The 10,290-nt window shown below is 50.3% G+C and overlaps 1 protein-coding gene and 1 long non-coding RNA gene across 2 annotated transcripts in view; one reads left to right on the top strand and one right to left on the bottom strand.

The window, feature by feature from the left end:
• Positions 1 to 5,726: 5,726 nt before the first annotated feature.
• LOC115290332 lies at positions 5,727 to 6,625 on the bottom strand. Its single transcript, XR_003908054.1, has 2 exons — positions 6,584 to 6,625; positions 5,727 to 5,992 (listed from the first exon to the last, which is right to left on the bottom strand). It is a non-coding gene; the product is annotated as an uncharacterized LOC115290332 (long non-coding RNA).
• A 3,423-nt stretch (positions 6,626 to 10,048) lies between these two features.
• The window catches only part of RRM2 (ribonucleotide reductase regulatory subunit M2), a 7,364-nt gene continuing 7,122 nt past the window's right edge, over positions 10,049 to 10,290 (top strand). Inside the window, exon 1 of the mRNA XM_029938314.1 lies at positions 10,049 to 10,266. Within this exon, the coding sequence (XP_029794174.1) occupies positions 10,128 to 10,266 (139 nt within the window). The 5' untranslated portion in view covers positions 10,049 to 10,127. The remainder of the gene's footprint in view (positions 10,267 to 10,290) is intronic.

Raw genomic sequence — 10,290 nt, 5'->3', positions numbered from 1 at the left:
TTAAACTATTCCCAAAGAAAAGGTTATCATTTTAAGAAAAGACATACGTGAATACCAGGAAAAGGTAACTGCTGCATATATAATAGAAAAAGACGTCCCATCCCAAACTAATACAGCTCCTATAAATCAGTAAGAAAACGACGAATAACTCAACCAACAAATCAACAAATACCAGGAAATTCAGAGAAGAAATATAAACGGACATTAGACAAGTACCCATGGGTGCATATTTAATCTCACTAATAATCAAATTGATTCAGATTAAGACAACAAGCCAGTGTTATTTCCATCCGTACAAGACTGATGGCCTGGAAATAGACAAAGGGGCACTTCCATTCACAGCCAGTGAGCGTAAACTGGTCAATATCCTAACACGCAGCTCGAGGGCACCGACCCAAATGTTACAAGTTAACCCCATTTGACCAGGTACTTCTGCTTCAGGAAATACAAAGGTCTACATTGTAGTGCTGTTTATATAAAAAAAAAATTAGTGTTTATTTTTGAGACAGAGAGACACAGAGCGTGAGCGGGGGAGGGACAGAGAGAGACAGAGATACAGAATCTGAAGCAGGCTCCAGGCCCCGAGCTGTCAGCACAGACCCTGACGCAGGGCCCAAACCCATGAACCGGGAGATCATGACCTAGGCCGAAGTCAGACGTTCACCTGACTGAGCCCCCCGGGCGCCCCTGCAGCGCGGCTTATAATAGTGAAAAATGAGAGGCGACGGAGATGTTTGCTCCAGGCAATTGGCCAGTCAAGTCACTATAATGGCCACTAATATTTACCTGGTGCTGTGACATTCCAGGAACTTCCCCAAGTGCTTCACGTTCACGGATCCATTTAATCCTCACAACTATCCTAGGAAGAAGGTTCTTGATAATGCCAGGCTCCTTTCACAACCCGGAAAACAGTCGTGCATTAGCAAGTGAGGAAGCTGGGGTTCACGTCCAGGCAGCCTGGCTCCAGGACGCACACCCCGTCCCCCAGGAGCACGCTTCCAGGTGCTGACGCGGGAGCCGTGCAGGCCTTCTAAGTGAGGCAATCAGTCTGTTGACAGGGTCCCAGACAACAGCCTATAAAAAGAAAGTTCTCCCTCTCTCTGACCCTCCCCTGCTCACGTTCTCTCTCTCAAAAATAAATCAAAACATTTTAAAAAAATTAAAAAAAAAAGAAAGTTCTGTTGTTATCTTTGGGGCTTGTTGTTACTCTTTTGTTTGCACATGTTTACACTATTTGCATTTTTTACAATAAAGATATACCATTTTCATAATTGGAAGGCTTCTAGGGATATTTAAAGGTGACAGATCAAAAATTTAAGAGAGAGAAGGAGACACCAGGTAGGAATTCACGAGCCTCAAGTTTCTTGTTTCTACCCCAACCCTCCTTCCCCTCAGCAGCTGTGGGAGGGTCTCCCCCGAGGCTGGGCTCCTTTTCCTGAAGGCGAAGTGAAATCTGGAGGCTCCCGGGGGGTGGGGGGCCACCCTCTCCAGCACCCTTCAGGCTGGCCCTTCCCTGAGCAGCTGACACCGCCCCAGGGACACAAGGGATCCTCAGGCCGAAGTAAAACTACTTCAAAAGAAAAACAACAAACTGGATTCCAAATACCATCAAAACCTGGAGATTAGAAGGGACAGACCAAGAATTTAAAATATGCACAACCAACTCACAGAAGTCTGTGGGGTTAAGGTTCTGAAATTCACATGGGTCAGGCTTTCAAACATGCTAATATCTGCAACGTGGTGGATGTTATAGGTCCCGAGGATGAACAAGTTGGAATGTTCACGGAGTGTGTACAAAGGGGCGCACAGCTTTTCAACATCGTTTTGGGGGCTGCCTACTGAAGCAAAAGAAAAAAACCACAGGCCCCCTGCCGGCTTGCCTGATCCTGGCCTGTTGGCTGTTCACTGAGGCTCTGAGTCTGCATGTCTGTCAAGGACGCAGAGCTCGGCCAGGCTGTGAGGCAAGAACTGTCTGTATTCTGGCTAGAATGCAATTTTTTAAAGCTTATTTGTTTGTTTTTAATTTTTTTAATGTTTATTTTTGAGAGAGGGAGACAGGGCATGAGTGAGGGAGGGGAAGAGAGGGAGACACAGAATCGGAAGCAGGCTCCAGGCTCTGAGCTGTCAGCACAGAGCTCGACATGAGGCTCGAACTCACAAACCGTGAGATCATGCCCTGAGCCAAACTCGGATGCTTAACTGACTCTGCCACCCAGGCGCCCCTGTTTATTTATTTTGAGAAAGACAGAGATGGCACAAGTGGGGGAGGGGTGGAGAGAGAGAGAGGGAGAGAAAGAATCCCAAGCAGACTCTGCTGCACTACCAAGCTGTGAGATCAATGACCTGAGCTGAAACCAAGAGTCGGTACGTAAGGCACTGACAGGACCTGAGCCGCCCAGGTGCCCCAGGAAGCAATTTCTTGACTGGGATCCAAGCTGAATAGGTATTTACCCTCTTTAGGGTCACTTTGTGGTTAACACCCACATCAACAAGCTGCATCTATTTGGGGTGAGGAGAGGGAGGGGGAAGGGGAGGGGGGGAGGTGGGGGAGAGCTTCCTGCGTAACCATTTCCTGCCCAGGCCTGAGTGAACTACACAGAAACTAATTACAAAGTTCCAGCTTAAGGGACTGGAGCAAAGCGAGGAGCAGCTCCCTGGGCTTAAGGTGCTCCGCGCATGGCCCAGATTTATGTTCCAGCAATGGTTAATTTGTTGTGTTTAGTAACAAAAATTCAGCTGAGGACATTTTAAAGATCGAATTGGCTTTATTAGTTGGTTTATGAATCAGGCAGCATCCCAGCCAGCAAGCAGAGGGGAAGCACCATCAGGCTGGAGAAAAGGGAAGATTTTTAAAGGTAGAAAGGGAGTGTGATAAAGAAAATCACTAGCAACGAATCCATTGTTTCAGGCTAGGTCTCCCTCCCAAGCGTAACTAACTGAAAGGGTCTATCTGGAATGTTCCTAGTGCCAATCAGTGAATTCCAGGTTTACTGGTTAAAGGTTACATTCCGGTGTGTGTGTGTGTGGCGAGGCGGGAGGAGGGATGTTGAAACTGTAGTTAGGTTACGTATTAAGTGTAGGTTTGCTGACCTGGGGATCTTGGTAGGAATGATTCCATTGGGGTGTGTGTTTTTCTTTGTAACAGCCGTCAGTACTAAAATTCTAAAGAGCTAACATTTAATCTAAGAAGAGACAACTCTTTTTAGTAAATGCTAGTTAACTTAGAACAATGGAAAAAAAGGGGCGCCTGGGTGGCTCAGTCGGTTAAGCGTCCGACTTCAGCTCAGGTCATGATCTCACGGTTTGTGGGTTCAAGCCCCGCATCGGGCTCTGTGCTGACAGCTCAGAGCCTGGAGCCTGTCTTCAGATTCTGTGTCTCCCTCTCTCTCTGACCTTCCCTGCTCATGTTCTCTCTCTCTCTAAAAAAAAAAAGAAAGAAAAAAACCAAACCCTCTCCCCCCCAAAAAAAACCCCAACAACAAAAAAAGGCGAATTTCAAAGACATCTTCCTGCTCATGAAATAAGAGAAAGCCGGGGCTTTTGGTCCAAACTCTTCTAGCATCTCTAGAGCCTTCTGGCCCAAGGCTGTGCTTGAATTGGGTGCGAGGCCATGTGTACCCGAGCTGACAAAGGCAGTGTGTGAGAGTTCTCTGGACAAAGACAGTGTGTGAGAGAGTTCTCTGGAGCCGTTTCTTGGGGCAGCTGGGACTCACAGTCCAGGTTCACGACCTCTGTGCCTCAAGGAGGCTCCTGTCTTCCTTACTCATGCAACTCAACACGTTTGTCACCTGGCCTGCCTCCTCCCTCCCCACCCCCAGGGCCAACTTGACTGCAGGAATCAGGCCAGGAAGTGGGAGGGGGGGGCTTTGTGGACTTGAGACACTCGGGTCTGGCCTGGCCCCCTTTTCCTGGTGAGGCACTCCTTCATTTCCTTGGAGGCAGCCTTGCCCCCACTCTTAATAGCTGGACGTGCAGCAGGAGGGCCTCTGGGCTGTGTGGGAGGCGACATCTGCACTAAGGACCACTGTGGTGGCGGGAAGGGGACAGAAACAAGATGGGGACAGAAGGAGCTGGGGCAACGACCTGGGCTGTGGGCAACTGGCGGTCTGGAAATGAACGGAGGTAGGAAACTGGGAAAAACACACTAGAATAGCTTCCATTTTCTATTTCAAGAGACAAAGATAGGCCAGCCAGGCTAGCTAAATGGAGGGGACGGAACTTCCATAAAACACCTTTAGGGTGCTTTAAATTATCCCGCTCCGTTTAACCCTTAGAAGAACCCTGTGCGGGAGGGAATGATCGTGCCCATTTTATCAGTAAAGCCACAGGCTCAGAAGTATCACATGGCTTGTCCAAGGTCATCTAATAAATAAGAAGCGATGCTGGAGTTCCCACCTGAATCTAGGATTGGTGCCTTCTCTCCCTGACACGGACCTCGTCTAAAAACAGCTGAACTTCTAGAAAGTGAGCCATCAGAGCTTTGTAGGACTGACTTGCCTGGGCTTTGCTCCCCCCCCTCCTGAAGTTATTATTTAGCTACAATGCATGGGTGGTGAGTGTGGCTTCCAGGGTTTGAAGCAGAGCTCTGCCCTCCCCACCTCCCCTCCCAGCCTGCCCTGCCCTCCTCAGCCCTGCCCCCCTCACTAACTCAGGACTTACTCCCGCTTGCAAACCTATTTGCATAGGCTGTTCTAAATCTGCTAGTTCAGAATAACTTTTAAAGCTGCTGTCTGTCCCCTTTCCCTCCAGACACACACACACACACATACACATACACACACCCCACTGTATTTAGAAAGAAGTCAATATTGTGGCCCCTTTATCCAGGGAAGGAGGCTATCAGGAAGAAATGATCGGTAATAAGCCAGCAGGAAGCTGACGTTGGTCGTGAGGAAATAAACCGACCCTGGGCCCGCAAAACTGTCGCCTTCCATTCTTCTTTTTTTGTCAAGTCAACCCTTGAAATCCTCTTTGAGACACAGCCTAGAAAAGACGGAACTCAGACTTCCGGGAGGGGCTGGGGCTTGTCCTGGGAGCAGGAAGATCAGAGCAGGGGCTTCAAGGAAAGCGGCTGAAAGGCCTCGGTGGTCAGGCGCTGAAGGAGGGACAGATAGGGCCCCGGGGTCACCTTGGTGGGGGAAGGGGGTGTTTTCCCAAGAGATATGTGGAGGGAGGGGCCCAGGGGCAGGTTTTCTGTGGTTGGCAGAGGACTGGAGGGTGGAAAGAGGCTGAGTCAACCCCACCTTCGGCCCAATGCCCCACTTTTGAAATTCCACGGCTAACAAGTCACACTTGGGCTAAAATATTCGTTTTCCAGCTTCTGTCAAATGCATTTTCCTCAACAGAGGATTCTGAGCATCCCATTGATGTGAAAGGGGAATGTCAAGTTCAGAGGGCTCTGAAGCCACCCGGGGAGTAGCTCACGATTTTGAGAAGGGCTGACCTTGCTTCCTAGTGGTTGGGAAAACAAAAGAACCCCATGGACAGAGGGGCAGATGGATTGCGGGAAGGAAATCGCATGAACAGAATATCTATCTACTATCCTCTATCTATTATGATGGACTATTGGGCTCTGTGCTGACAGCTCGGAGCCTGGAGCCTGCTTCGGATTCTGTGTCTCCCTCTCTCTCCGCCCCGCCCTGCTCCTCCCTCTCCCTCTCTCTCTCTCAAAAATAAATTAACACTAAAAAAAATAAATGAAATCCTGACACATACAACAACATAGATGAAACTTGAAGATGTTACGCTAAGTGAAATGAGCCAGGCACAAAAGGGCAAATGTATGATTCCACTTATCTGAGTTACTTAGGGCGGTCACGTTCATAAAGACCGAACAGCGGGTGGTGGTTCCGACAGGCTGATGGGTGGGTGGGTGGGGACTCCTGTGTAATGGGGACAGAATTTCAGTTTGCGAGGGTGAAGAGGTTCTGGAGACGGGTGGTGATGATGGTCGCACAAACAGTGTAACGTACTTAACAGCACTGATTTGCACCTAGAAAAGGGTTCAAATGGTAAATCTTAGCTTATGTATATTTACTAAGAAACAATAAGCTAAATCTAAGAAAGCCTTTAATGTTTATTTATTTTGAGAGAGAGGGAGCGGGTGCACGCAAGTGGAGGAGGGTCAGGGAGGATCCCAAGTAGGCTCCGAGCTGTCAGCCGGAGCTCAACACAAGGCTCAAAGTCATGAACAGTGAGATCATGGCCTGAGCCGAAATCAAGAGTCAGATGCTTAACCGACTGAGCCACTCAGGTGCCCCTCTAAATAAAGCCTTTAGGGCGAACTCCCATTTTACAGTAAATACAGGGGTTAAAAAAATTAAATGACATCACAAAGACACAATCAGGCAAATGTGGAATATACAATATTCTACAGGAAACTGGCCTAAACTTCAAAAAGTCAATGTCATCGAGACAAAAAATAGAAGAGTTGTTCTAATTAAAAGAGACTAAAAAGACAAAATAACCAAACATAATGTGTGCACTTAGACAAACTGGGCACCTGGGTGGCTCAGTCCCTTAAGCATCCAACTCATGATTTCGACTCTGGTCACAGTCTCACTCCAGTGAGATCGAGCCCTACCTGCAGCTCTGTGCTGAGCGTGGAGTCCGCTTAAGATTCTCTCTTTCTGCTCCTGCTCCCTGCGGTCTCTCTCTAAAATAAAAAATAAAACGGACAAACTTAAAAGACATATTTGAAATGACAGGGAGAATTTGATTATGGGCTGGATATTAGAGAATTCATGTTAGTTTTCTTAGGGGTGAATATGCTGTTGTGTTTGTTAGAGAATGTCCTTCCTTCCAGGAGCTCTCTGCGGAAATCTGCTGAAATATCCGGGGTGAAGTGGCATATGGCGTCTGAAATCACTTTCAAATGATCCAGAGAAACCAAAAGCCCTATAGAGGGGGATGAAGCAAATGTGGCAAAATGGAAAGACTGTTGACTCCTAGGCGGTGGGTAAACACTGGAGAATTCTTGCCATTTTTGTCTGTTGAAACATTCTCAATAAAAAGTTGGCGGAGAGGCGCCTGGGTGGCTTAGTTCATACCGGATGGCCCACAACCCATGGGTTCGAGTCCCCCATCGGGCTCTGTGCTGACCGCTCAGAGCCTGGAGCCTGCTTCAGATTCTGTGTCTCCCTCTCTCTGGCCCTCGCCCACTCGCTCTCTACCTCTGTCTCTCAAAATAAAATAAAGACATAAAATAAATAAGAAGTCGGGGGAGAAAAGTTCTAGCTGTGTAGTTTAAGGAGCTGTGTGACCTTGGGCAGTCTCGGTGCTTCCCTGTTCTTAGTTCCTTCACCTAAAGAGCAGGCGAAAAATCCCTCACCCAGTTGTCCGGATTAAAAGTGTAAGTCACCTGGCCCCAGGTGCCCAGTAGCTTTGGAGTTATAGTAGTCGTTAGTATTATCTTTAGGAGTGTCAGGACTATCTCTAGCGCGAAGTGAGCAGTGCCTTTGGGAGAGCCACCTGGGCTCCTCGGGCCAGCTCCCCCGCCTGTGGGGGAGGCTTAGGAAGCGACCCCCATGGCGCCCCTCACTCGCCTGGGCCGGAGGAGTAAACGCGCGAGTGTTCAGGGCGTGTTCGGGGCGTGTTCGGGGCGTGACCGCGACCGCGCGGGCCTCGGAAGTGGGGGCGGGCCTTGCAGGTGGGCGGGCGTGGGAGCGCAAAGCCTGAAGGAGAGCTGCCTATCGGAAGCCAGGGGGCGGAGCCTCCCGATTGCCGACCAATCGTGGAGTAGATGTCAAAAAAAAAAAAAAAACGGGCGTAGAGGGGGAAACGCAAGAAATCCCGGCGTTGCCAGCTGCCTAGGGGTTGGCGCCTGGGGGCTCCAGCGGGCACCCTCTCCAGGTGACTGGGCCGCCAGGTCTGGCTGCTCCCTTCTCTCTCCAGTCCCCGGGGCAAGAGAGGGGGCACGGGGGGCCAGACCAGAAGCCTGGCCCGGCGGTCTCCTAGGGTGTGACCTCTGAGTAGAGTCACGTTGCTTTCTGCGCGGGCTTCCTCCTGTAAATTGAGCGCTGTAAAAACCCGCCAGAGGCAGGACGGGACAAGCCCAAGTGATTCAGAGTTGGGAGGCAGTGGAGGGGAGAATGGCGACTTGCCTCCCGCCTCGTGGTACTGCCTTTCCCAAGTTTTCTACAACGCATACGTGTTATTTTGATGGTCAGGAAAGCTAAGCTAAAAATGAAGTCATTTCTGGCTAGCTCGGTACTACTTTATGGTTCCTGTACATACACAGTGTAACAGGGGTAAAACAAGCACGTGGGGCCTGAGACAGTAACCGAAAAGGCCCACTTCGGTTACTGACGACACTAAACTGGAATGTGAATTGGGCATTAGAGGATACCAAGGAATCCTTGATGCCACAATGGCTTTATCAGCCATAAAATTATCACTAAAACTATCCATTTTCTGGAGCTGGGTGCCTTAAATTAGGTGAAATTGACAATGCCTGGGAATTACTTTAAAACTAAGGATGCTAGGGGTGCCTGGGTCGCTCAGTCAGTTTAACATCGGACTCGATGTCGGCACAGGTCATGATCTCCGGGGTTTGTGAGTCTGAGCCCCGCGTCAGGTTCCTTTAGGCTCCAAGCTGACAATGCGGAGCCTGCTTGGGATTCCCTCTCACCTTTCCCCTGCTAGTGAGCACTCTCTTTCTCTCTCTCAAAAAAAAAAAAAAAGTACACTTAAAAAACTAAGGATGCTAGAACAAAGTTTTAGTTGTTGCTTTGTCTAAGAGATGTGATTGTCATTGATTTTTCTCTAAGGCTTGAGACTACATTAAGCACAGGATATATGTGGTACTTCAAGAGATGTCAGAAGTAGACCTAAGTCAGGAGGGGATCTTCTGACCCCTTTAAAGTATTATATCTAGAAAAGACTTTCTGTCCAGTGTTTCCCTTTGGGAAGCTCTAAGACTGATTGTAGGTTTTGGAGCTTTCCTTAAAACATTTTTCTCTTCATTTCTGGGATTTTGCCACTTGCAGGACAAAGGTCTGTGGCAAATCTGAAAAACCAAACACAAACTAAAATAAAAACTGTTAATAAATTCATGTCTCCACCCTCACCCAATGCAAGTTTTCAATCTCCTCTTCAGGATACTTGCTGCCCAATTAGCAGTAAATCAATTCCCAGTTCTTCAATCATTCTCAGAACTTTCAGGACTTCTGGCTCAGTTTCCAATTTTAAAAAATGCTGACACTGGGGACAGTGGCCTGACAGAACACACAAGTTCAGTGGGAAAGGCACCAAAGGCCTTCTCCGTCACTAAGTTAACTAAGCTTTACAAACAGCTGGGCATTTTAGAGGAATTGCCCCATTTAATCTCATTTATTATATCCCACAGGTTCGGTGCGGCGACAAGTCCCATTTGACCGACGTGGGCACGGAATCTTTTAGCCAGGTGACATGCTCAAGTGACACAGCAACTGCACTTCGGGACTCAGTAGCCAACGGCCCTAATCGTTCAGCAGCAGAGTTTGCCGGAACTCCAAGACCCCTACCCCTACCCCCTACCCCCCACCCAGATACACGTATCTAAACGGGCGCAACCACGGGCTTCTCCCTCCCAGCCAGGGGTGTTTTCGGGCATTTGCACCAACCTCTTTTTCAAAACCACTCGCCCCGAACCGCGAAAACGGTTCCGGGGTGGGCGAATCCTCTCCCGCTCCGGGCGGCCTCCAATCGCGTGGCTTCTTTTTTTTTTTTTTCCGCGTAGCTTCTTTCAATCCGAGCCCCTCCTGGATGAGTGAGTCCCGCGCGCGCCAACGCCACCGAGGGTGGCTGAGCGGGGGCTGCAGTCTTTGTCCGGGGGACTCTCAGGGGCCCGGGCGGCGGCGCCCCTAGCCCCGTCCACAGGTCTGGGGGGCGTCCGGGGTGAGCCCGGAGTTGGGGGGTCCCGGGGGGTCCCGGGCGGCTTTCCGCTGCAGCTCCCGCGCGGCTCTCGAACCGCCCACGTGGGGCCGGGTGCATCCAATGGGAAGGCGGCGTCTGGCCACGCCCACCGAGCGCGCAGCCCCCCCCCCCCCAGTCGGTGGACTTTTAAAAGCCGGCGCGGCGGCTCCGGGACTCCTGGGACCCGCGCGCCGCCTCTGTCTCTTCAGTTGTCTCGTCTGCCCGCCGCCACCATGCTCTCCGTCCGCGTCCCGCTCGCCACCATCGTGGACCCGCAGCAGCCGCAGCCGCAGCTTCAGCTCTCGCCCCTGAAGGGGCTCAGCCTGGCGGACAAGGAGAACACGGTGAGGACGCGCGGGCCGGGCCGGGGCGGCGGGGGGCGTGGGGGCCGTGGGC

Source organism: Suricata suricatta, chromosome 4 (assembly GCF_006229205.1).
Source record: "Suricata suricatta isolate VVHF042 chromosome 4, meerkat_22Aug2017_6uvM2_HiC, whole genome shotgun sequence".
NCBI lineage: Eukaryota > Metazoa > Chordata > Mammalia > Carnivora > Herpestidae > Suricata > Suricata suricatta.
This window is presented reverse-complemented; position numbering and strand designations above follow the sequence as displayed.